General features: G+C 35.2%; 3 protein-coding genes across 3 annotated transcripts; all 3 read left to right on the forward strand.

Moving 5' to 3' along the window:
* The first annotated feature begins 108 nt into the window (after window positions 1–108).
* Window positions 109–18,330, forward strand: LOC107412134 (uncharacterized). Its single transcript, XM_060812030.1, has 2 exons — window positions 109–2,536; window positions 17,998–18,330. The coding sequence occupies exon 1, from the start codon at window positions 1,333–1,335 to the stop codon at window positions 1,915–1,917; it is 585 nt and encodes a 194-aa protein (XP_060668013.1). The 5' UTR covers window positions 109–1,332; the 3' UTR covers window positions 1,918–2,536; window positions 17,998–18,330.
* Window positions 3,571–4,068, forward strand: LOC132799699 (protein ACCELERATED CELL DEATH 6-like). Its single transcript, XM_060812159.1, has one exon. It carries the CDS (start codon window positions 3,571–3,573, stop codon window positions 4,066–4,068), a length of 498 nt encoding a protein of 165 aa, XP_060668142.1.
* On the forward strand, window positions 5,241–9,969 carry LOC125420908 (MDIS1-interacting receptor like kinase 2-like). Its single transcript, XM_048468312.2, has 2 exons — window positions 5,241–8,637; window positions 8,743–9,969. Exons 1-2 carry the CDS (start codon window positions 5,322–5,324, stop codon window positions 9,117–9,119), a joined length of 3,693 nt encoding a protein of 1,230 aa, XP_048324269.2. The 5' UTR covers window positions 5,241–5,321; the 3' UTR covers window positions 9,120–9,969.
* Window positions 18,331–27,356: the final 9,026 nt, after the last annotated feature.

The raw sequence follows: 27,356 nt of genomic DNA on the forward strand, positions 1-27,356 counted from the left end.
AATCTGATTTGTGTTGTACTTAAAACTAACTAGAATCTGGGCTCTTGTTGATCTGTTGATGCATCTCATAGGAAGAAACCTATAGCTGTTGCTTGAGGGGATTCATGCATAAATCAAAAGTGTGTCTGTAGCAGGTAAATGTTGTGTATGTTGCGGTTACCCGATGCTGTTTGGGATGCTGTTACGGTAAGATGCAATTGATGATAATGAATAATCTGAAGAAATAGTGCTAAAATTTCAACATTAACTTATCCTTGGACCACAGCCTGGTTTAAGTATTGATTATAGGAATGAACTGGTATATTTGCACGGTTACTCTTGAATATAAACTGGTTTAAAAGTTGTTTCAATTTTGAGACTTGAGGAATAGTCTCACAGTTGATGTTTCTCCGTTCTTCATGGATAAGTGAAATACGTAAAAGCTCAATTGCAAGCCTTAGAATCATTAAGATGAATTTATGAATTATCTTTTGGAAGAACGCTAAGATGAACTTGGTAATCAAACCTTTCTTTACCTCCTTAGTAAGAGAAAATTACAATGGATAAACGTGTTCAAGCAATGCTTCTAGTGTGGGATTGGAAAGGAATGGCTTTGTTCTTTCGAACATGGGGTGGTTAGTTTCTAGAACATAGAAGCCAATTTTGTAAACAACATAATTACACAGCCAGGAACTCCAATCCTCGTTTATGAAATGGGACAATTGTTAGCCGGCGTCCTCCATTATTAATTGCTATTCTGATTTTTATTTAGGACAAAGTAAGAAACATAAAGGAGGTAAAAAGAATCTCATACATGATATGCATTGAAAAACATTCCTCAACTTCCCTCTTTTTATTTTTTATTTTTTGTGGACATTGATATCCTTGACTTGAGGAAAACGAATGGTGAAAAAATAAAAAATAAAAAATAAAATAACGAGCTCCATGGTTTAACTGGTTAACTTTCTTTTTCAGCTACACACATTCTGATTTATGTTAATTGAAAAAAAGAAAAAAGAAAAAAGAAATCTTTATATTGTTATACTTAACTTTAGGACACATGTTGGGAAAATGACAGGTCCCAAAATCTAAGTGGGTAATTTTCAAAAAAAAAAAAAAAATTCTTCCTTTAAGCAACAGATTTAGTTCTTTGCTTCATTCACAGAACTTGATTAAGTGATTGATTCTTTCTTCTCTCTCACTTAATCTTTAGATAATATAAAAATGATTGAAAACTTGGACCATGTGCTATCTCTTGGATGCAAAAACCCAACAAGTTAATCAGCATGGAGATGTTTACAAAAGAAAAAAACAGTGTGACAAATCTCAGTACTTAGTGATCGATCATCAGTTATGGATCCTCAACTATACAGAGCAGCAGCTTATTATGATGGAACAAGCTTTGAGAGCTTTGCTATGGATGCTGATCCAACCATCTTACCTAAAGAAACCCCTCAGAGGAATGCCATTCTTCATGTTGCAGCATTGAATAAACAAGCACAGATTGCAGAGAAAATCCTCCAGCTTCATTCATCACTTCTATATCACAAGAAATCTGACGGGGATACTCCATTTCATATTGCAGCGAGGGTTGGGTGCCTGGAAATCGTCCAACTATTGTTAAACTACGGAAAATCTGGAAGTGGAGAGATTGAAGCGAACCAAAAAGCAACTAGAATGGTAAACCTGACCAAGGATACAGTGCTGCATGAAGCTGCTCGAAATGGTAATGTTGATGTTGTTGAATTACTAATGGAAGAAGACCCAGGATTGGCTCTCCTTGTAAATGCTGTTGGTGAGTCGCCGCTCTCTGTGGCTGTGGAAAGACAGTTTTTTGATATCGTCCAGCGTTCTTTAAAGCTTACAGATGAATGTTGTTATGGTGGAAGAGATGGTAAACGCCTTGCACGCAGCTGTTCTTTGCTTGCCCAGAGGTAATTATTCTTTCGTTTGACTCTTAATTGATGAGAAAGTTAAGGGCATATCTATTTATGCTTAGTTTGAGTTACATCTTTAATGTTTGCCTTGTACTTTTGAAATGACTGCGCTTTGCTATTGCCTGAAAGAATTTAGTGGTAGCTTTCTCTTGGAGAGGAGTTTCTACTCATTCAGATGACATTGATCTTCTGTTTATTCTCTTAAGTTTATCTTAAATAGTTACTTTCTTTTCTTCATGTCCTAGCTCAGCTAGTTACTTTCTTTTCTTCATGTCCTAGCTCAGCTAATTATGTTGCTCATGTCCTTGCAAAACTCTCTCTTTAGTTTGGTTTTGATGCCAACTATATTAATAGGTTTGACTCTCTTTTTTCTGCCATTTTGTTGATCACTTATTTTTTGTACAAGGGGTTGCCCTGTTTTGTTGCTTCTCTAATAAAGTATTCCGCTTAACCAAAAAACGAAAAAAAAAAAAAAAAAAAATATAGAAGAAGAAGAAAGAACACACACACTTTCTAATAAAGCATGAACCTAGAGTATACAGACTTCGTTTTTCCATATTAAGTTGAATACTTTAGTTCTATTAATTTTATCATCTAGACATTATGGAGGAGGTGATGAGGTGATAACTCCATAGCTTACAGAAAAAAGTAAGGCCGGCATGTCTGCTCTTCACATAGCAGCCAAAAATGGATTTGCTGTAGTCATGAGAAAGCTCATAACAAATTATCCAGACATATGGGATTTGTTAAACTGCAATGGTCAGACCGCTCTTCATTTAGCTGTGGAAGGTGGAAAGAGCTCTGTGGTCAAATATTTCTTTACAATACAGGGGTTCTGATGGTTTTTTCAAGAGGCAAGATAAAGATGGAAATACGGCTTTGCATTTGGTTGCCATTGCAGAAGATTATAAGATTTTAATGACCCTGTTGAAAGACGAGAGTGGATGGATGGAAGGCTTGTCAACAAGGAAGGATTAACTGCTTTTGACGTCATTCAATCATGTTAGAAGCTTAAAGATTATCAAAAGATGTAAAAGTCAACCTTTTTTTATTCAGTTCTTATACATTTGAGCTTCTAAGAAAATTGGAGCTTTTGATAACAACAAAGTCTACAGAAACTTGATGATCAGTGGATATATTACAATTGGCTTTTCATTTTGGATTAGTTTTTAAACTTTCCATTCTACAAATGGTAGTTTTTCAAGAGAATTGCTAACCAAACAGATGTTCAGAAACATGAAAGAAGAGTCTTAACAAGTTACGACTGTAACTTATAATACTTTTGCTTATATATTGATGCTAGTAATTAGAAACAGAGAAATCCTTACTCTTTTTCATGTATCGATTGATAAATGATTCAACATATGACTGTGATATATAATGGAAATATGGTATAGGTTCTAATGTTACGCATTAATATTTACAGAGATATATCTCGTCGGAGTTAATAAAAAGAGGTGGTCCGCCAAATCTGAAGCAAGTATTGCTCCATGCACTGCAAAATACTGAAACAGTGGGAAAAAGGACAACAAATGAAAGAAGCTGAGGAGAAAACTGATGGGGAAGTACATCCTCCAGAGAGAAATAGGTAAAGTATATCTACCCCATAAGAAGAGCAAAACAATTGAAAGGGAGAAGGTATACGCCAAGGCCAATGTTTCCACCAAATCGCATCAAAGAAGCATCTGATAATGACATACTCATGGCCACTATCATAGCAACAGTAACGTTTGCGGCAGCTTTCCAAATGCCTGGTGGGTATGAAAGCGAAGATCCTTATAAAGGCTTGCCAGTTTACAGGAACAAAAAGCTTTTCAATTCATTCATAATCTGTGATTCCTTGGCTTTTGGTTTGTCATCTGCGTCCATTTTTATCCACTTCATGGCTTCAATGGGGAAAGATACTCCTGGTGCAACCCACATTCTGCAATATGTCATTGTTTCCACTTACTATTCCATTTTAGCAATAGTGGGGGCTTTCATTTCAGCTTTATGTCTTGTTTCCACCAACTCTAAGGGATTCAAAGTTGCCGCTTACGTTTGTGGTGCTAGCTTCTTTGCTGGCTTTCCCTTTGGCATCTTTGAAAAGTGTCTTAATATAGCTATCCACAAATTAAAATACATGGAGAGAAATGCTTATGAGCAACAATAAATATTATATGGTGACACACAGTAATTATATTTTGAAAGTGAAGAGAAAGAATAAGAAGAAGAAGAAGAAGAAGAAAATAGCACAGTTCTTCCTTGTATTGAGTTCTATGAGTCTATCACTTAGTGTAACTTATTCTACTTGTATTATTATATTTATATATGTTGGAAAACATAGTAACATAATCTGTGATTCGTTGGCTTTTGTTTTTTCATGTGCTTCCATTCCATGTTTATCCACTTCATGGTTTCACTATGGAAAGATACTCCCGTAACTGCAACCTACCTGCAATATGCTTTTGTTTCCACCGTCTATTTCATTTTGGCAGTGGCGTAAGCTTTCACTTCAGTTTTCGCTCTTGTTGCCACACACTTTATCCAATATAGTGGCGCAATTGTTTGTGGTTGTAGCTTCTTCTCCGGGCAACTCTCAAAGTCAGACTCATTTAAGAGTCAAATATAGGGATTGTTTTCTTATAGTATAAAGCCAATAAATAAAAGGAAACATACTTTAAATAACTGTAATAGTCAAATATATATGGCTTGTATATTCAAATACAGAGACCAGAAGATTAATAAAAGTAGGTGTTCACATGTCTGTGGAGAAGGAGTTAACAATGTAGTCAGGTTGACAGATTATGATATTAAACTTAATTTATTTTGTTTGTTACTGTTAGTATTAATTTTCTAATCCTCAATAAAAGAGCGAATATGTTAATAAATCCCCCAACAACCAAAAAAACCAAAGTGCAGAGCCAGCCATGTCTAAAGCTGAGGCCTAACCATTAAATATTCTCCTACTGGATGGCCAAAAGACCTCCATTGCCTTTTAAGTTCATGTAACACAGTGTTGGCTTCTCACATGGCGATTCGCTGATTGGTTTTTTAATTGTGCATTAGTACTTGGTATGTGAAGCCGTTTAAAACAAATATTAAGCCATAGACTTGGTTGACCAACATGGTTTTTTTGACAAAGACTAAGTGGACATATTTTATGTCAAGTAGACAAATAAACAAATATATTGGGGGAATATATTGGGGGATATAATAAAATAAGTTCCAATTCTCTGTTCAAAGCATTCAATTTCCATAAACAAGAGTTAAGATAGAAAGCTCTGTTTATATTTGAAATAAATGACCATAATAGTAATATTGATAATATACAGGTCAAAAACCTAAAGTCACTTTGCACTGTGAAATATCAGATTAATGATTAATAGATGATAACAAGGATCTTTCCAAGTCGGATCTGTAAGCATGCTAATGAGCCAAAATTTTAACAGTAACATACAGAAAACAAAAGCCATGAGAGCCAATCAAAACATTCCTCTTCTCCTCCTCCTCCACCTTCATGTTCTCTTGCTTGCCTTGCTTTCATTAAAGACAACATCCTCGCCAAGAACTCAAGCTGAAGCTCTCATCAAATGGAAGAACAGCTTGTCTTCTTCTCCACCTTCTCTAAATTCATGGTCCCTCTCCAACCTCAACAACCTCTGCAACTGGTCTGCCATTGTTTGCAAAAACACTACAGGAACAGCCTTCCAATTAGACCTTTCAAATATAAATGTAACTGGAACACTGAACCATTTCAACTTCAGTCAGTTTCTTGAGCTGAGCGTCTTCAAACTTAACAACAACACTCTCAAAGGGACAATACCGTCAGCCATTGGAAGCCTCTCCAAGCTCACTTTGTTGGACTTGGGCAACAACTTTTTGGAAGGGGAAATACCTGTTGAGATAGGCAGGTTGACAGAGCTTCGGTATCTTAGTGTTCACAACAACAATCTCAATGGCACCATCCCCCATCAACTCAGCAATCTCCAAAAGGTATGGTACTTGGACCTTGGATCAAACTATTTAGAATCCCCTGACTGGTCCAAATTTTCAGCCATGCCATCGTTGACCTACCTTGACCTTTATCTCAATAACCTTAATTCAGAATTCCCACATTTCATATCTGACTCTAGGAACTTGACGTTCCTTGATTTGTCCCATAACATTAATTTGACAGGGCAGATACCAGAATGGGTATTTAGCAACCTGGGAAAGCTTGAATATCTCAATCTCACAAATTGCCAATTCAGGGATGTGTTGTCATCAAACATTTCCAAGCTTTCCAATCTCTTACACCTTATTCTATCAGTTAATCACTTTAATGGTACAATTCCTGTAGATATTGGTTATATACCCCATCTTCAACGAATTGATTTGTTTAACAATTTCTTTGAAGGTCAAATTCCTTCCACCATAGGCCAACTCAAGGAGCTCTCCCACCTGGACCTACGCCAAAACTTTTTAAACTCTACAGTCCCTCGTGAGCTTGGTTCTTGTACTAATCTCACCTACTTGGCCCTGTCTATGAATGAACTTAGTGGGCAGCTACCTTCATCACTGTCCAATCTAAAAAATCTCATTGCTTTGGGTTTATCTGATAATTTTTTTTCTGGTCCTGTATCCCCTGTTCTGCTTTCCAATTGGACTGAATTGTCGTCATTGCAACTTTACAACAATAGCTTCAGTGGCAAAGTTCCACGGGAAATTGGCCAGTTGAAAAAGCTCAATTTCCTTTATCTCTACTACAATAATTTCAATGGTCCCATTCCCCAAGAGATAGGAAAATTGAATGCTTTAGTAGAATTAGACTTGTCAGGAAACCAGCTCTCGGGTCCGATACCTGTTACTCTGTGGAATCTTACAAAACTTGAATATGTCCAGCTTTTCTACAACTACCTGATTGGGAGAATCCCTCCGGAGATGGGAAATATGACATCGCTGGTTATCTTCGACGTCAACAACAACCTATTGTCGGGTGAATTACCAGATACAATTTCTAGACTCAGTAATTTGGTGGGATTCTCTGTGTTCAACAATAATTTCTCAGGAAACATTCCGAGAGATTTCGGGAAGAACAGTCCTCAGTTGGTCACAGTTAGCTTTTCAAACAACAGTTTTTCGGGAGAATTGCCTCCAGAATTGTGTAGTGGGTTTGCTCTTGAAGTTCTGACGGTGAATAATAACAATTTTACAGGGCCACTGCCAGAGTGCTTGAGAAATTGTTCAGGATTAAGAAGGGCACGTTTTGATAACAATTATTTCACCGGAAATATTACAAATGCGTTTGGTGTTTATCCGCAGCTCGAATTCGTCGCTCTCAGTGACAATCAGTTCGTCGGTACAATCTCACCGGAGTGGGGCGAATGTAAAAATCTCACAAACATGCAGATGGGTCGGAATAAACTTTCCGGTCAGATTCCACCTGAGTTTGGAAACCTAAGTCAGTTATACCGTCTGATGCTGGAGTTCAACGACTTGACTGGGGAAATTCCATCTGAACTGCAAAGTCTAGGCAAGCTGGGCATCCTCAATCTCAGCAACAACCACTTGTCGGGAGAAATCCCTGAGACTATGGGCAATCTGGCTTCTATAAAATATCTTGATTTATCGGCAAATAATTTTTCCGGGAAAATACCATACGTGCTTGATAATTGTGTGGCATTGTTAACCTTGGACCTAAGCCACAACAATCTGTCGGGCAAAATCCCCTCGAACTTGTTCAATCTCTATGATCTGCAAACTCTCAATGTCTCCTATAATCATCTCTCTGGTCCGATCCCATCGTCACTTTCTGAAATGGTTAACCTGGTTGATGTTGATTTTTCTTACAATAACTTGACGGGTTCGATCCCAAATGTTGGGATTTCAAAATACAATCCTGCAAAGGGCGTTTTTGCTGGAAACTCCGGTTTGTGTGGAAGCCACTTTTATGGCGTTAATCCATGCACAGTTTCCAGCTCCAACAAAGAATCCACGGGCAGCAAATCCAGTAATATTCTGACCGTAATCCTCATTGCCGTCATTATACCAGTAGCGATTGCCAGTATTGCCATAGCTATAATTTTCCTCATGTGTCGAAAACCCAGACTCCTGGATTATAAAAGAACCAAAACTCTAACTGCAGAATTCGAGAAGTTGGAGTCGATATTGATATGGGAAACAGAAGGAAAATTCACATTTCGGGAAATCGTGAAGGCCATCGAGGACTTCCATGACAAGTACTGCATCGGGAAAGGAGGATTCGGCATCGTTTACAAAGCGGATTTGCCTTCAGGTCTGGTTGTTGCGGTTAAGCGGCTGAATACAGTGGACTCCAGTGACATTCCGGAAATAAACTTGGTGAGTTTCCAGAATGAGATACGGAGTCTGACAAATATCCGGCACCGGAATATCATAAAGCTTCATGGATTCTGCTCCTGGAGGGATTGTTTGTACTTGGTTTACGAGTACATTGAGAAAGGGAGCTTGAAAGATGCATTGTATCGGAGGTGGGATAATGATGAAGAGCATATGGGATGGGATAAAAGGGTGAGAATTGTGCAAGGACTAGCTAATGCGCTTTCCTACTTGCACCACGATTGTTCTCCTCCAATCATCCACCGGGATGTGACTTTGAGCAACATATTGCTGGATTTGGAGTTCGAGCCCAGGCTTTCAGATTTTGGCACTGCCAGATTGTTGAGCCCTGATTCCTCCAACTGGACCACTCTTGCTGGCTCCTACGGCTACATGGCACCCGGTAATTATATGCATAGCTCTAAAAACAGAATACAAAAATATTCTCTAATTATTCATTTTGAGTTTTGTTTTATATCTGAATATTTAATATTTAAAAATGCTGCAGAACTTGGGCTTACAATGCGGGTGACAGAGAAATGTGATGTTTATAGCTTTGGAGTAGTAGCTTTAGAAATGATGATGGGAAAACATCCAGGGGAGTTTCTTGTTTCATTATTATCATCATCGTCATCTTCATCATCAACAACATTGCTGTTGAAGGATGTTTTAGACCCCCGGCTTCGGCCTCCTAGACGTCAAGTTGCAGTGGCGGTGGTGCTAGTGGTGACCTTAGCCTTAGCCTGCACGAGATCCTCTCCACGATCACGACCTGCCATGAACTTTGTGTCACAACAATTATCTGCTCTTAATAGCAGGACACGGACTTATTTGTCTGAGCCCTTGGACATTTTAACAATCAACAAGCTTTTAAACCTCTCCTAATTGATTGGAGTAGCAAAACAAATGGAAATTGCCCTGTATCAATTTTGTTTACTTTATTGATGATGGTTATTAGAAAACGGTTGATATATTGTCTTTGCCTTAAGAAATGTAATGTTGAAGTTGAAGTCTAGAAAATGTGCTTGACACAGAAATAAGTGAAAAATATAGCATACCAGAGATGGGTAAAAAGAAGGAAATTTAGAGTTTTTGGTATTTGAACAAGGAATGAGTAGTATATGTTAGTTTTAGGTCTATTGAACTTGTATAACAAGAAGTTGTATTTAGAGTTGGTTGATATAGTGGATCAATCATCGATCTGTAGTAGAGCTAGTCAGGTTAGTGGCTTAGGGACCAGTACAAGTGATGAAGAATGATATACTAAAATCTGATGCAATAATCACGATACTATTATAATGGAGTACTAAAATTATGGAGTGACATATTTGAGCAAAAGTGTTGAAATCACTGTCCTCGAGAATTCTTGAAATTGTACCTAGTCGGTTGAACAAATAATGTACAGTGATAAATAAATGGAGTTTGAATGTGTGGGTGAGTGTAAGAGGTCAATTAGAGAGACTGGAGTAGTACTTCTCTGTGTGTGACAGAGCATTTGATATTGATCATTTCATCTCCACAATCATGCCCCTGATGCACTTTGTTGCACTACAATTATCTGCTAAGAGCAGGACCAGAACTTGTATGTGTAAGCCCATAGACATTATTATGCGAGTCTGGTCTAGACATGTAAAAGTTGCATTCTTTGATATGGCATAATTTGAAAACACAGGGGGGAATTGTTAAATCCATTAAAGAAGCATCTAATTGCACAACTCTCAAATTCTTTCTTGAATACTAAATCATTCTGCTGCAAGGTGATATGAATTGTACGATATAGGTGTGGTTCTTTCAATCGGGTTTGTTATATTTAAGATGGCAGTAGTAATTGTAGTTTCTGCATAATCTCTTGTTTGAATGTGAAATGAATTCTATGCATTAAGATCACGTTGCTGACCAAAAGTTTGAGTAGCTGATCGAAAAAAAAAAAAAAAAAACCTTAGTATACTTTCTAATATTATTTGCCTCAATCCCAGGCAGAGTATATGATTAAAAAATAAATGTCAATATGTACGTTTCGTAACCTTTGCTTTGATTTTTCTGCCGTCCTGCCTTTCTGTTCGGTAGAAACTACTCCTTTACTTGCTTTCTTCTTAGATAGTTTGCTGCGCTGTGTTTTCTGTCTATGTTTAACTTTATCCGTTAATACCTACCAATTTTTGCTCTTCAAGATGACAGAGTTGTTGAAGTGGTTGGTGATCAAGCTGCTGTGCTTCCCATCATAGGTATTTATAGCTAAATGCAGTAAATTCCATCACATGCATTTGAGATTTCTGTCCACAGTGCCATATTGCATTAACTTAAAGCAACCTTGAATAAGTAAATTAGACAGAGGACATGCTAATTATATATAATTTATTTTATAGAAGATGCAAATGGCAATTAGCTTCTACCTGGTATAAACAGCCTCACCAGAGTATATCCACCTACAGAAGAGAGCTCATATGGCTATCCATGCTCTGTCAAATGCCCAACAGCACCTTCGATGGTTACACAGGTTATTCTTATGCAACCTAGTTTGGTATCCTGTTACAATAAGATGCAATTTATGATAATGAATAATCTGAAGAAATAGTGCTAAAATTTCAACATTAACTTATCCTTGGAGTACAGCCTGGATTAAGTATTGATTATAGGAATGAACTGGTATATTTGCACGGTTACTCTTGAATTTAAACTGGTTTAAAAGTTGTTTCAATTTTGAGACTTGAGGAATAATCGCACAGTTAATGTTTCTCCGTTCTTCATGGATACGTGAAATATATAAAAGCTCAATTACAAGCCTAAGAATCACTAAGATGAATTTATGAATTTACTAGATTAAGTGATTGATTCTTTCCTCTCTCTCACTTAATCTTTAGATAATATAAAAATGATTGAAAACGTCGACCATGTGCTAGCTCTTGGATACAAAAACCCAACAAGTTAATCAGCATGGAAATGTTTACAAAAGAAAAAACCCAACAAGTTAATCAGCATGGAAATGTTTACAAAAGAAAAAAACAGAGTGTGACAAATCTTAGTACTTCCACTTAGTGATCGATCATCAGCTATGGATCCTCTGTGAAGTCCAGCCGCACCACCACTGCATCGACAGTGTGAAGACTGCACAGCCACCATCTTTGACAATGGTTGCTGCATTTAACACCGAACTCCAACTTGCTCAACAATTGTGGGCTACTGTCAGAAGCTGTTGAAGATTGTGGCCATGCAACCGACCTTGTAAGCCTATAAATAGGCTCCATCCCGTTGCATGCAAGCAAAGCCAAGAGAGCAAGCTCAATATTATCCCAAGTGAGGAATATTGAGAGAAAACTCCGAGAGAGAGAGTGTTTAAGTTCCAGATAGAGCTTGAGAGAAGAGTGAGCAATTCCAGAGAGAATTTGACAGTGTAGAGAGAGGTTCCACGTGAGAATCTCCATGAGAGAAGTTTTTTATTTTTGTATTCTATTTCCAAGAGAGTAATAGAATTCTTTTTATTTTTCTTATCATATTTCTTCTCTAAAGTGGTCAGAGAACCACAACAAGTGGTATCAGAGCTCCAGGTCGAGAGCTTGGGTTCAAAATTTGAAGAAACAGAGCTACTATTCTTCAAGTTGGTGTTTCGAAAAGTTGCTCAAATAATTAATTTGACAATACCAGGTGAAAGTAGTCGACGAGACGAGAACACACAAGTTCGCCGGAGAGAAAGACAGCTGCTCACGCGCCGTCTGAAATTTTCTGCAGTAGTTCACGCGCCTCACGCGCCGCACACGCCGTCTGGAGGTTGAAGACGACCACGTCAGCAGACACGTCAGCGCACCCAGCCACGTCATCTACCACGCGATCCGACACGTGTTGACACGTCAACACAATCTGCCACGTCATCAGAAGTTTCTGAAATTACGGAACAGCCCCTGAATTATTGGAAATTACAGATTGACCCCTATAGTTTCTGTATTTGCAGGTTGACCCATAATTTTTATGAAATTACATTTTTGCCCCAAAATTTCTGGTAATTATATTTTGACCTCGGAAGAGTCAAGTCCACCATTTTCGGCCGTTCCGGACGCAACGGTTAACTCCGTTTTGCCAAATTCGGCTCCATTTTTGGTCAAGCCATAATGTTAATGGAAGAATCATCTTCGGGGAGCTATGGTTAAGCTCACTGCCACAAATTATACACTTTGGAGACCTCGGATGGAAGATCTCCTCAATTGTAAGGATCTGTTTGATCCTATAGAAGCTAAAGGAGAAAACCCCGATCCCAGCAAAGAAGCAGAATGGAAGAAATTAAACAAGAAAATGATCGATCAGATCAGGCAATGGATCGACCACAGTGTCTTCCATCATGTAACGAAGGAAACGGATGCATATGCCCTCTGGACAAAATTGGAGGACATGTACCAGGCCAAGACTGCTTGGAACAAAGCCCTGTTACTTAAGCGATTGGTAAATCTAAAATTACAGAGTGGAACTTCTGTAGTCGAGCATACCAGTGAGTTCCAGAGCTTGGTAAATCAACTATCTGCTGTGGATTACCAACTAGGGGATGAGGATCAAGCCCTCCTACTTCTAAGCTCTCTTCCAGACAGTTGGGAGACATTGGTAGTCTCTCTCAGCAATTCGGCCCCGAATGGTAAACTTACTATGTCTATGGTTAAGGATGCCCTATTTAATGAAGAGGCTAGGAGAAAGGACATTGGCATGGATCAGTCACATGCCCTCGTCACAGAGAGAGGAAGACAGCAAAGAGGTGGTCGAGATAGGGGGAGAGGCAGGAGCAAGAGCAAAGGTAGATCTACAGACGGTAGAAAATCATCATATAAGTGCTATCATTGTGGCCTGGAGGGTCACATGAAGAAGAACTGCAGAAAGTTGTTGAGAGAGCAGAGACTCCAAGGTAATCAGCCGAAGAAGGATGGAGAGACACTAGTCACTGTTACAGGAGAAGTGGCGCTCTGCTCCATCGAAGAAGAGACATGCCTTCATATATCAACCCAAGATGTTGAGTGGGTAGTCGATACTGCAGCATCCTACCATGTCACTCCACACAGAGATTTCTTCAAAACGTACAAAGCAGGAGACTTTGGTACGGTGAAGATGGGAAATTCCAGTTTTGCAAAGATTATGGGAACTGGTGATGTTCAGGTAAAAACGAATGTTGGTTGTACAATCACTTTGAAGGATGTTCGTCATGTTCCAGATCTTCGGCTTAATCTACTTTCGGGAGCAGCCTTAGACAAGCAAGGCTATGACAACTACTTCAGCAAAGGCACATGGAAAATGACGAAAGGTGCCATAGTTGTCGCCCGAGGACATATTTGTGGAATGCTATACAAGACTCATGTGAAGATATGTGCAGATAGCCTCAATATTGCAGAAGGAGAGGCGTCTCAAAATCTGTGGCACCAGAGACTCGGTCACATGAGTGAAAAATGATTGTCCACTTTGGCAAGGAAGAAGCTTATCACTGTTTGCAAGGATGCTGCACTAGATCCTTGTAGTCACTGCTTATTTGGTAAGCAACATAGAGTCTCCTTCAGTTCCTCTGCATTGAGAAGATCAGAGTTGCTTAGTCTGGTGCACTCTGATGTTTGTGGTCCCATGGAGGTGGAATCATTAGGTGGCAACAAGTATTTCCTGACCTTCATTGATGATGCTTCTCGGAAGGTGTGGGTATATTTCTTGAAGACAAAGGATCAGGTATTGGATTACTTCAAACTGTTTCATACCATGGTAGAGCTTGAAACAGGAAAGAAGCTGAAATGTCTCCGCTCAGATAATGGAGGCGAGTATACTTCCAAGGAGTTCGATGCCTACCGTAGAAGACACGACATTCGACATGAGAAGACGGTCCCTCGCACCCCACAACATAATGGAATAGCCGAAAGAATGAACCGAACCATTATGGAAAAGGTTAGAAGTATGATCAGTATGGCTAAGCTGCCAAAGCCATTCTGGGGAGAAGCTGTTCGTGCCGCCTGCTATTTAGTCAACAGATCACCGTCAGTACCGTTGATTTTGAAATTCCGGAGAAAGTGTGGTCGGGTAAGATTCCCTCCTACTCTCATTTAAGAGTGTTTGGTTGTTTAGCTTATGTACATGTATCCAAGGAGCTCAGACAGAAGCTCGATGCAAGATCTACTCCATGCATCTTTATAGGATATGGAGATGAAGAATTCGGATATAGGTTATGGGACCCGAAAACAAAGAAGGTTATTAGAAGCAGGGATGTAGTATTCCATGAAAACCAGACAATGGAAGACATTGAAAAGCCCAGAATGTCTCCTAATTGTAGTTCTAGTGCCGAGAATTTTTGTCCTAATCCAGCACCAGCACAAATAGCCACAGAGGATAATGAGGTGCATGAAGATATACCAGAAGCAGACCAGAAGGAAGAAGGGGATATTGAGCAGGGGGAGACTCAATCCTCTCACGCAGCTGCAGGGCCATCACAGCGGTCAGATGATGGTACATCTTCTGAAACCAGTGGTTTACAAGTTCGGAGATCTGAGCGAGGCCGAATTCCATCAAAGAGATTTCCAGAATCTGAGTATATTCTGCTTACTGAAGAGGGGGAGCCAGAGAGTTTCCAAGAAGCTGTTTCTCATCAAGAGAAGGAAAAGTGGCTGCAAGCAATGCAAGATGAGATGGAATCCTTGCAGAAAAATCATACTTATGAGTTGGTTGAGCTTCCAACAGGAAAGAAGGCACTAAAGAATAAATGGGTGTTCAAGCTCAAGAAAGATGGCAGTGGAAAGGTGGTGAAACACAAAACCCGATTGGTGGTTAAAGGATTTCTTCAGAAGAAAGGAATTGACTTTGATGAGATTTTTTCACCAGTGGTAAAAATGACTTCAATTCGAGTCATTTTTGGTTTAGTAGCAAGTCTAAACCTAGAGCTTGAACAGATGGATGTGAAGATAGCATTTCTTCACGGTGATTTACATGAAGAAATCTACATGGAGCAGCCAGAAGGATTTGAGGTTTCAGGGAAAGAAAACCTCGTATGCAAGCTGAAGAAGAGCTTGTATGGCCTCAAGCAAGCACCAAGACAATGGTATAAGAAGTTTGACTCATTTATGGTGAGTCAAGGTTATAAAAGGACTGCAGCAGACCAGTGTGTTTATATTCAAAAATTTTCAGGTGGAAACTTCATTGCACTTTTGCTATATGTGGACGACATGTTGATCGTTGGACAAGATGCAATGAAGATTAGTCAGCTGAAGAAAGAATTGTCTAAGTCCTTTGATATGAAAGACTTAGGACCAGCTCAACAAATTTTGGGAATGCAAATAATCCGAGACAGGAAGAATAGAAGGTTATGGCTATCTCAAGAGAAGTATGTTGAACGGGTGATAAAGAGATTCAACATGGATAAAGCCAAACCGGTCAGCATTCCACTTGCAAATCATTTCAAGTTGAGCAAGAGATTGTGCCCCTCATCCAAAGAAGAGATAGAGGAGATGGCTTCAGTACCATATTCTTCAGCGGTAGGAAGTCTGATGTATGCAATGGTGTGTACCAGACCAGACATTGCTCACGCAGTAGGTGTTGTGAGCAGATTTCTTTCAAATCCTGGAAAGAAACACTGGGAAGCAGTCAAATGGATTCTCAGGTATCTTAAAGGTACATCGAAGCTGTGCTTGTGCTACGGGGGAGGTGCTCCAATCTTAGAAGGCTATACAGATGCAGATATGGCTGGAGACCCTGATAATAGAAAGTCTACATCAGGTTATCTCTACACTTTTGTGGGGGGAGCTGTGTCATGGCAGTCAAGATTGCAGAAGTGTGTTGCTTTATCCACTACTGAAGCAGAGTACATAGCCGCAGCGGAAGCGGGTAAGGAAATGTTGTGGTTAAAGCGTTTTCTCATAGAATTGGGCATTAGGCAAGAAGACTACAAGATACATTGTGATAACCAAAGTGCCATGGATTTGAGCAAAAACTCAATGTATCATTCCCGTACAAAGCACATTGATATCTGCTATCATTGGATATGCGAAGTAATAGATCAACAGTTGCTGAAACTGATGAAGATCCACACAAAAGAGAATTCAGCAGATATGCTAACAAAAGTTGTTGCTCAAGAGAAGCTGAAGCTATGCAGAGACATAGCCGGAATGGATGGCAGATGACCATCAGTTTAAATGCGGCTGGAGGGGGAGAATTGTGAAGTCCAGCTGCACCACCACTGCACCAACAGTGTGAAGACTGCATAGCCACCATCTTTGACAATGGTTGCTGCATTTAACACTGAACTCCAACTTGCTCAACAATTGTGGGCTACTGTCAGAAGCTGTTGAAGATTGTGGCCATGCAACCGACCTTGTAAGCCTATAAATAGGCTCCATCCCGTTGCATGCAAGCAAAGCCAAGAGAGCAAGCTCAATATTATCCCAAGTGAGGAATATTGAGAGAAAACTCTGAGAGAGAGAGTGTTTAAGTTCCAGAGAGAGCTTGAGAGAAGAGTGAGCAATTCCAGAGAGAATTTGACAGTGTAGAGAGAGGTTCCACGTGAGAATCTCCACGAGAGAAGTTTTTTATTTTTGTATTCTATTTCCAAGAGAGTAATAGAATTCTTTTTATTTTTCTTATCATATTTCTTCTCTAAAGTGGTCAGAGAACCACAACATCCTTAACTATACAGAGCAGCAGCTTATTATGATGGAACAAGCTTTGAGAGCTTTGCTATGGATGCTGATCCAAACGTCTTACTTAAAGAAACCCCTCAGAGTAATACTATTCTTCATGTTGCAGCATTGAATAAACAAGCACAGATTGCAGAGAAAATCCTCCACCTTCATCCATCACTTTTATATCACAAGAACTCTGACGGGATAGTGCATTATACATTGCAGCAAGGGATGGGTGCCTGGAAATCGTCCAACTATTATTAAACAATGGAAAATCTGGAAGTGGAGATATTGAAGCGAATCAAAAAGCGACTAGAATGGTAAACCTGGCCAAGGTTACAGTACTGCATGAGGCTGCTTGAAATAGTCATGTTGATGTTGTTGAATTACTAATGGAAGAAGACCCAGGATTGGCTCTTCTTGTAAATGCTATTGGTGAGTCGCCGCTCTGTGTGGCTGTGGAAAGACAGTTTGTTGGTATCGTCCAGTATATTTTACAACTTACAGATGAATGTTGTTATGGTGGAAAGAGATTGTATGAACACCTTGCACGCAGATGTCCTTTGCTTGCCCAGAGTTAATTATTCTTCCGTTTGACTCTTAATTGATGACAAAGTTAAGGGCATATCTATTTATGCTTTATCTTGGTTTGAGTTGTCTTTAATGTTTGCCCGGTGCTTTTGAAATGACTTTGCTTTGCTATTGCCTGAAAGAATTTAGTGGTAACTTTCTCTTGGAGAGGAGTTTCTACTGATTCAGATGACATTGATCTTCTTTTGTTCTGTTAACTTTATCTTAAATAGTTATTTTCTTTTCTTCATGTCCTAGCTCAGCTAATGATGTTGCTCATGTCCTTCCAAACTTTCCCTTTCGTTTGGTTTTGTATTTGACTCTCTTTGTTCTGCCATTTTCTTGATCACTTATTTTTTGTACAAGGGGTTGCCCTGTTTTGTTGCTTCTCTAAAAAAGTATTCTGCTCGGCCAAAAAAAGGAGGGGGAAAAAAAATGAAGAATAAAGAACAACAAACTTTCTAATAAAGCATGAACATAGAGTATACAGATTTCGTTTTTCCACATTAAGTTGAATACTTTAGTTATGCATTCTATTAATTTCATCAGCTAGACATTATGGAGGACGAGATGAGGAAATGTCCATCAGCCGTAACAGAAGAAGATGATCTAGGATATACCCCTCTTCACTACTCTGCACTTTTTGGTCGTGTAGAAGTTATTGAATTGTTTTTCACAGATGATAACTCCATAGCTTACAGAAAAAGTAAGGCCGGCATGTCTGCTCTCCGTATAACAGCAAAAATGGATTTGTTGGAGTCATGTGAAAGCTCATAACAAATTATCCAGACATATGGGAGTTGTTAAACCGCAATGGTTGACCGCTCTTCATTTAGCTGTGGAAGGTGGAAAGAGCTCTGTTGACAACACTGGGTTCTGATGGTCTTTTGAATAGGCAAGATAAAGATGGAAACACGGCTTTGCATTTGGCTGCCATTACAGAAGATTATAAGATTTCAATGACCCTCTTGAAAGACAAGAGAGTGGATGGAAGGCTTGTCAACAAGGATTAGCTGCTTTTGACATCATTCAATCATGTGAGGAGCTTAAAAATGATCAAAAGGTATATAGGCCAACTTTTTTTAATTCAGTTCTTATACATTTGAGCTTCTAAGAAAAATGGTGCTTTTGAAAACAACAAAGTCTACAGAAACTTGATGATCGAGTGGATAACTGACATATTGGCTTTTCATTTTGGATTAGTTTTCAAACTTTCCATTCTACAAATAGTAGTTTTTCAAGAGAATTGCTAATCAAATAGATGTTCAGAAACATGAAAGAAGAGTCTTAACAAGTTATGACTGTAACTTATAATACTTTTGCTTATATATTGATGCTAGTTATCAGAAACAGAGCAATCCTTACTCTTTTTCATGTACCCATTGATAAATGATTCAACATATGACTGTGATATATAATGGAAATAAGGTAGAGGTTCTAATGTTATGCATTAATATTTACAGAGATATATCTCGTGAATTAATAAAAATAGGTTGTCTGCCAAATCTGAAGCAAGTACTGCTCCATGCACTGCAAATTACTGAAACAGTGGGAAGAGGACAGCAAATGAAAGAAGCCGAGGAGAAAACTAATGGGGAAGTACATCCCCCAGAGAGAAATAGGGTAAAGCATATCTACCCCATCAGAAGAGCAAAACAATTGAAAGAGAGAAGGTATATGCCTAGGCCAATTTTCCCACCAAATCGCATCAAAGAAGCATCTTAGAATGACATACTCATAGCCACTATCATAGCAACAGTAACGTTTGCAGCAGCTTTCCAAGTTCCTTGTGGATATGGAAGAGAAGATATCCTTATAAAGGCTTGCCAGTTTACAGGAACAAAAAGCTTTTCAATTCATTCCTAACCTGTGATTTGGCTTTTGGTTTGTCATATGCGTCCATTTTATCCACTTCATGGCTTCAATGGGGAAAGATACTCCTGGTGCAACCCACATTCTGCAATATGCCATTGTTTCCACTTATTACTCCATTTTAGCAATGGTGGGGGCTTTCATTTCAGCTTTATGTCTTGTTTCCACCAACTCTAAGGGACTCAAAGTTGCCGCTTATGTTTGTGGAGCTAGCTTCTTCGCTGGCTTTCTCTTGGCCATCTTGGAAAAGTGTCTTAATATAGGTATCCACAAACTAAAAGACATGGAGAGAAATGCTTATGAGCAACAATAAATATTGTATGGTGACTCACAGTAATTATATTTTGAAAGTTAAAATAAAAAAGAAAAAGCAGTTCTTCCTTGTATTGAGTTCTATGAGTCTATCACTTAGTGTAACTTATTCTAGTTGTATTATTATATTTATATATGTTGGAAGACATAGTGACATAAGCTGTGATTCGTTGGCTTTTGGTTTTTCATGTGCTTCCATTCCATGTTTATCCACTTCATGGTAAGATACTCCCGTAACTGCAATCTACCTTGCAATATGCTTCTGTTTCCACCGTCTATCTCATTTTGGCAGTGGTGGAAGCTTTCGCTTCAGCATTCTGTCTTGTTTCCACGCACTCTATTCAATATAGTGGCGCAATTATTTGCGGCTGTAGCTTCTTTTCCGGGCAACTCCCAAAAGTCAAAGTCATTCAAGAGTCAAATTTAGGGAATGTTTTCTTATAGTATAAGGCCAATAAATAAAAGGAAACATGCTTTAAATAATTGTAATAGTCAAATATATATGGCTTGAATAATCAAATAGGGTAGGGTGCCTAGAAGTTGTCCGTCCAACTACTGATAGACTGTCTAGAAACTGGAATGGTAAACATGGCAAAGGTCCGATGCAATGCCGCATGACGTTGCTCGAAATGGTCATGCTGACGTTGTTGGTGAATCACCTTGATGTCTGTTTGGGCTATATATTGAATTTTCCAAATTTAATATATTAATGAAATATTATTTTTTATAAAATTAATTAATTGGCATGAGTACTATATTGATCGGAGATGAGAAGTTACAGTATTTGTTCAAGTTTAATTGTTCAAATCTAAAATGAGATTCTAACTCAAAATCAATGGATAATGGATGGAATAATCCATTTAAATTATATGGTGGATGCTTTTTAAGAGATTTTGGGTTGCAATTTCCTAATCATGAGTAGTTTACTCTAATTATTTGGCACAATGCAATTTCATTTTCTTCAAATTATTTGAAGTGGCACATTTGTACATTATGAGACAATATTCCAACATATCTTATAGGCACGATCATGTATTAAAAGAGGACAGATAGTTGGAATTATTAGTAACTATGCAATATATATAATCTAAGTTTTCGTTATTATCCCAAAAAGAAATAATAAGATAAAAACAAATTAATTCGAAAATTTGGGTAATACAATCTTTTTATTTTTTTATTTTTTGATATTGAAGATATAAGAATTTGAACTTAAGAAACTTAGGATTATAGAATTTGAACTTAGGATTATTGTCAAAAAACAGTGCTTGGCACAGGGTTAAATTTACTTTCATTGGGTTAATTCATCAATTGAAACCCTAATTGTCTCATCTCATGAATCTCTTCTGCCTTGTGTATAAGCGCATTCTTGGGCAGTTATCAAAAGTCATATTATTATTATTTTGATACAAGTCATATTAATGTAAGAGTCAAATGGGAATATTTTTATTGCAAAAAAAAAAAAAAAAAAAGTGGGAATATTTTGTTCGAAACTATAATATGAAAGCAACAAAGCGAAAAGCATGCTTTCAGTTGCAATTGTCAATATGACGAAGTGGTGCAGCTCTTATGGGGCATTCACATTAATGTCCACTCCATATAGGTTAAGGTGTAAGTTGGTGGGGTTTTGGATAAGATTAATAGTAATAATTAAAAAAAAAAAATTGTAATTGTCAAAATATTTGGTTGAATGATGGTCCTATTGGGCTGCGTCTAATCTGTTAATGCGCAGGTCATCGGTTTTTATATATTTATTTTATTATTATTTTTTTAATGATATGCGAAATGAGAAAAAAATAAAAATAAAAATTTAACTTTCAAAAGTTAACACTACTTTTTTTATTTAATTTGAAAACCATAATTTTTATTTATGGAGATTATGGTTTTAAAATTAAATAAAAAAATTAGTATAAAAAGAAATTTTTTTAAAAAAGCCAGCGCTTAAAGTTTTCAAGATGACCTTTCACTTTTTTATTTTTATTTTTATTTTATTAAAGCAAATGAAAAATGTATTTTTTTAATAAATAGAAAATAAAAAAATATTGGCAAAGCAGAACCTTTCCAGTCCACATCAACCGGATACAGCTAATATAAAAAGAACCAATGAGCTTATAAAACACCTCATGGGTCATAGCCGAAATGCCAATGCGCCAAGCGACTCCCATCCATGTCTTAAGTTAGCACGTGATATGTACTAAGTCATTAGCTTGGTTGACCAACATGTTTGTTCCATGAAGAGTAGACCAGTTCTACCAGGACGACTTGTTTATTTTAGGGTTATTAAGGGTTTTTTTTGGCATGTAAGGTTGTATTAATTTGTATTATATTAATTTTTATCGTATTAAAATTATATTATAAATTTTTGTTAAAAAAAAATAAAAAATTAATTATTATTATTATTCATATAAATTTGCATAAATAATTAATATAATTAATAAAATTAAATTATCATTATTTTAAATATTTAATCAATTTCTTAAATAATTATATTTTTTTAATATATTAAACTGAATTTTAATTATTATACATCATAATAATAATAATAATAATAATTCATTATCTAAAATTATATAATTTGAGGTTCAGAAATTTGTTTTCATCCTCATGTACACACATCCAATTTTTCTAATAAGAAATTGTTAAAACTTTCCCTCTAGATTCAAATTTTGCAGCTCCTTACCTTTCACATCTTTTTTTCGCTAAATCTCACCTTTCACGTCTACTTTCTATATATATTTTGGTAAACGTTCATCTCAAAAGTCAAGATCATTAAAGAGTCATAGGTCCACCGTCCATGGTGTTTTTGCATAAAATCACCCTTTTCTGTAAATAAATAGAGAGAGAGAGAGAGAGAGAGGATGAGGACATAAAAACGTGCAATAGAAGCTCCATAGTAATTAACAGGGTAAAGAATGCCACACGTGTACGGTAATTTTTTATTAATGTTTTTTGACTAGACGCATGTATCAAGTAAAGAGTTTATTTTATTTTATTATTTTATTGTTTATTGTTTTATTTTTCCGGTAAAAAGACAAATGTAGTGTACGGAGTTAATTATAAATTTTTTTTTTGGTTTTGTCTTTTTTTTTTTGGCGGCATCGTTCCAGCCACTTTATCTCCTCACTTTTATATTTAGCATCATAATTTCTTGACCTCTATAAACAGTATTGCTACACTCTCTAAAATGCTAACTCAATTTATATTGTGGTGTGCATGTCCATTCATTTCTTCTTTAGATTTCAAGGGTAAATTGACAACATTACATAGCCTTCCTTTTAATTTTAAATTCTTCAATTTTAATCATCCTAATATTTAGAGCATTTCTAATAGATATATCCATTGATTTTATACATTAAATTTTTTTTTTTGCCATATTAAATGAATAGATTACTTTTCAAAAAAAAAAACATTTCATTTGGTGTTATTCAGGTGATCTTTAATGTGAGGAGACAAAAAAAAAAAAAACAAAAACAAAAAAAAATGTTTTCTAGCAGATCCTATACTATGCTAGATAGCATAAATCATAAATTCATCATTTTCTTTTTTTTTTTTCCTCTTTTTTTTTTCTATCTCCTCTCATCTACTTTTTCAGCATAACAACTCATCTCATTTAAAATTTTAAATATGATTTATTGGAAAAAAAAATTTAAATAGATATTGTCTATTGATAGACATATTATATTATCCAAGCTTCTAACACCTTCCAAATCTCTTCCTGTATAAGTTTTAATGGACAGAATCATTGAAGATACTTTTAAAAACTCCCGGAATAATAAATCTAGATGATATGATTAAGGCTGACTCAATAAACCTAATTAACATAGAGTCGAATATTTATTTAAAAGCTTTAAGACTAATTTAAGTAATCATTGTATCATATAGAAAATTCGAAAATACAGATGCAATAAAATTGGAAGGACCAAACTAGTGCTAGACTAGATGCAATAAAATTGGAAGGACCAAATGGGAGCTAGATATTCTGAACAAGCAGGCTAAGTAAACTCCGGAATCTAGCATGCATATCATCATGGCTGCTACGTTCACTTAAATAAATATAATAAGAAGCTATTGCGAGTTAATTCAAAGTGCCCAAGAAACATTACCAAAACATTTGCAGCTATTTTCTTCCTTGTATCTACCAGCGACAACTAAAGGTCTGTTTGATCATCTGTTTTTAAAACAGTTTTCTGTTCTGTAAAATAAAAAACTGTTTTCAAAACAAAAAATGCCTGTTTGGCCATGAGTTTTCAAAAACAGTTCTAGAAAACAAATGGAAAAAAAAAATTAAAATTTGATAAATAATAAAGTGATGTTTTCACCTGTTTTGAAAATAATAAAATACATAGTATTTTAATTTGTTTTCTTCATTTGTCTGCGTTTCTCTATCTTATAGAGAGAAAGTTGTAAAGAGAAAATATTATTTCAATTTTTTGGAATATCTTAAAGAGAGAAAGTTGTAGAGAGAGAAAGATAGAATATTATGCCTTGATAAATGTATCCAATAAAATTAAACATTACTTCAATTCTTTGGAATATCTTAGAGAGAGAAAATTGTAGAGAGAGAAAGATAGAATATTATGCCTTGAAAAATATATCCAATAAAATTTTCTTATTCTCTTATTTTATCTTCTCTTTTTAATTTTTTTTTAATAGAGCAACTTAAAAAAAAATAGTTATTCCTCTTTTTTTTTTTTTAATTCTTTATAAGTTACATCAGTTATTTTTTATTATTATTTTTTATTTTCCTTTCCTTCGTTATATACCTACTAGTTTTATATTTTTTTATTTTTTATTTTTTTTTATCTTACTTCTTTTATCAGTTTTTTTGGAGCAAATATTTCTTATATCAATTATTTATTTTGCTATTTTGTTCTTTTTCCTTATTTTTCATTTTTTTCTTATCAAATATTCTCTCTCTCTCTCTTTTCTATTTTGTTCTTTATCCTAATTTTCTATTTTCTATTTTTTCTTTATTCCATTATTTTTTTTCTTATTTTTCATTTCTATCAGATTTTTTTTAAATTTTTTAATTTTTACTTTTTCTTTTTCATTATTTTTCTATTTTTCTATAAGTTGTTCTTTTTCCCCCCTTATCTCCTATTGTATTTATTTATTTATTTTTTTTTTTTACCTTTTTTCTACAACAATGTCAAGAAGATCTAAACATATATTATAATGTGAATGAATTAATAATAATGAACCAAACTAATATGATGAGTGCTGCAAAAGAAATGTGGCAAAATTATATATGGGTATATGTACTATCATTTGAGGATATACAATATACTATTATTATTTTTATTATTATTGTTGATGAATATATTATTTATTCATTTAAGCACACCCTAAAGTAAGATGTGAGCATTACAAGCTATTAGAAATTATATTTAATAAGTTGACTACCACTAGATGTTTTGTCATGCATCTATTAATGACCCATCTAATACAAACGATGAGATGTTTATTTTGCTATTTTGTTCTTTTTTCTTATTTTTCATTTTTTCTTTATCAAATATTCTCTCTCTCTCTCTCTCTCTCTCTCTCTCTCTCTTTTCTATTTTGTTCTTTATCCTAATTTTCTATTTTTCTTTTATTCCATTATTTTTTTTCTTATTTTCCATTTCTATCAGTTTTTTTTTTTTAATTTTTAAATTTTTACTTTTTTTTTCATTGTTTTTCTATTTTTCTGTAAGTTGTTCTTTTCCCCCCCTTATCTCCTATTGTATTTATTTTTTTTTATTTTTTCTTCTTTTTACCTTTTCTCTACAACAATGTCAAGAAGATCTAAATATATATTATAATGTGAATGAATTAATAATAATGAACCAAACTAATATGATGAGTGCTGCAAAAGAAATGTGGCAAAACTATATATGGGTATATGTACTAACATTTGAGGATATACAATATACTATTATTACTTTTATTATTATTGTTGATGAATATATTATTTATTCATTTAAGCACACCCTAAAGCAACTTCATTTTGAAAAAAAAGATGTGAGCATTACAAACTATTAGAAATTATATTTAACAAGTTGACTACCACTAGATGTTTTGTCATGCATCTATTAATGACCCATCTAATACAAATGATGAGATGGAATTGGAGGCTAAAAGTGCACATGTTAACGCTAATCATAATGATTATTTTTATATCCTTGAAAAATCAACAAGTCATTTGAAGAAATGCACTGCATTATTTAGCAATTCTGGCTCATTAACAAAAATATTGATGAAATACATACAATCAACAAAAAAATAAGGAAAAATATAAACGTATTTAGATTTGCATTAATTTTAATTTAATCTCTAAGGTTTTAAAAATTTCATTACCTCCTCTCAAGTTTCAAATAGTCATAATTTTTATTTCCTATTATTTCATTTACACCCTTCAAAATAATTTCATCTACATCCCCTATACTAGTCCTAGTTGTAATTTTCAAAATTTAAGAGACTAAATTGAAATTAATTCAAACCTGTGAGTTTAGATGAAATATTCCCAAAAATATATATATATATATATATATAGCTATAAATAATATATATAATGTTAATCAATTAATAATAATTAAAAAAATTCAACAGAAAATAAATATTATATTATATTTTGATATATATTTTATATATATAATTCATTAATATGTGAATGTATTAATATATATATATATATATATAAATATTATAGCTATATATATTATATATAAGGTTCCTTGTATGTAAAAAAAAAAAAAAAAGGTTGATTTTATGTTAAGAAAAAATAGAAAAAAATGAAAACTTAAAAAAAAAAAATTTAAAAATTGTTTAGGCAAATATGTTTTCTATTTTTTAATTTTAAAAATAATTTTCAAATATTAATGGTCAAACATTTATTGTTTTCATTAACAAGTAAAAAACAATTTTTTATTTTTTATTTTAAAAATAATATTTTAAAAACAGAAAATAAAAAACAGAACCAAATAGGTTTTAAAGCTTCGGCCTTAGTTATCGATCTCACCTGCCGTAAAAGAGAATAGAATCCTTTCAATTAACCATGAGAAAGGAATCAAAAATTGAACCTTTGGCGAGATTCTTCCCCATATTGGTCTTTATTAAACAAAAATTTCCCCTTTCACATAGAGTTGACAAAGTCCTCTCTCTGTAAACTGTACCATATGCAATTAATTACTCAAGAAAATCAATCACATAAACTTACGATTGGAAAATCAAGAGGCTTGAACAAGTGAATTTCTCCTAAACTTTTCCCCTTTTGGAATTGCAAGTTGTTTTAGGCACTAATGGCCAATGGGTGGATTTGCTAAGTTACGTTCCCAATTTTCCTTTGGAATATGAAGTAGAAAGGTACAGGTGTACACTACACGTGCTTTTTAACACGGCGTTAAATTTTGGACTGTTGCAAAACTGTTTATAAAGGTCTTATAATGCCAAAAATAAAGATCAGGAACATTTTTTCAGTGAAATGTTAGTGGATATTGTTGCAAAAAAATTTTATTTGGTTAATAGTAAAATTAGTGATAATTTAAAATTTTTTATAAAATTTTTAATAAAATATTTTTTTTATTTAAATAATTTGAAAAAATAAAATTATACATTCCAACAGAAAATAAATTTTATAATGTGAGAAATTGAAATAAAAAATAAATTAAGATATCATTTTAAAATTTTTGAAAAATTTATTTTTTTATTTATAAATTTTTTAATTATTTGTAAGTTCTATTTTTTTCTATAATTAATCAAACATTATAAAAAAATT

This window comes from Ziziphus jujuba, chromosome 10 (genome assembly GCF_031755915.1).
Source record: "Ziziphus jujuba cultivar Dongzao chromosome 10, ASM3175591v1".
Classification (NCBI taxonomy): Eukaryota; Viridiplantae; Streptophyta; class Magnoliopsida; order Rosales; family Rhamnaceae; genus Ziziphus; species Ziziphus jujuba.

What these genes read in the sequence shown, in the direction of transcription:
- LOC125420908 (XM_048468312.2), top strand. Translation starts at nt 5,322, where the DNA reads ATGCTAATGAGCCAAAATTTTAACAGTAACATACAGAAAACAAAAGCC. An exon ending in CTACGGCTACATGGCACCCG is followed by an intron (nt 8,638 to 8,742) that starts GTAATTATATGC and finishes AAAATGCTGCAG; the next exon opens with AACTTGGGCTTACAATGCGG.
- LOC107412134 (XM_060812030.1), top strand. Translation starts at nt 1,333, where the DNA reads ATGGATCCTCAACTATACAGAGCAGCAGCTTATTATGATGGAACAAGC.
- LOC132799699 (XM_060812159.1), top strand. Translation starts at nt 3,571, where the DNA reads ATGTTTCCACCAAATCGCATCAAAGAAGCATCTGATAATGACATACTC.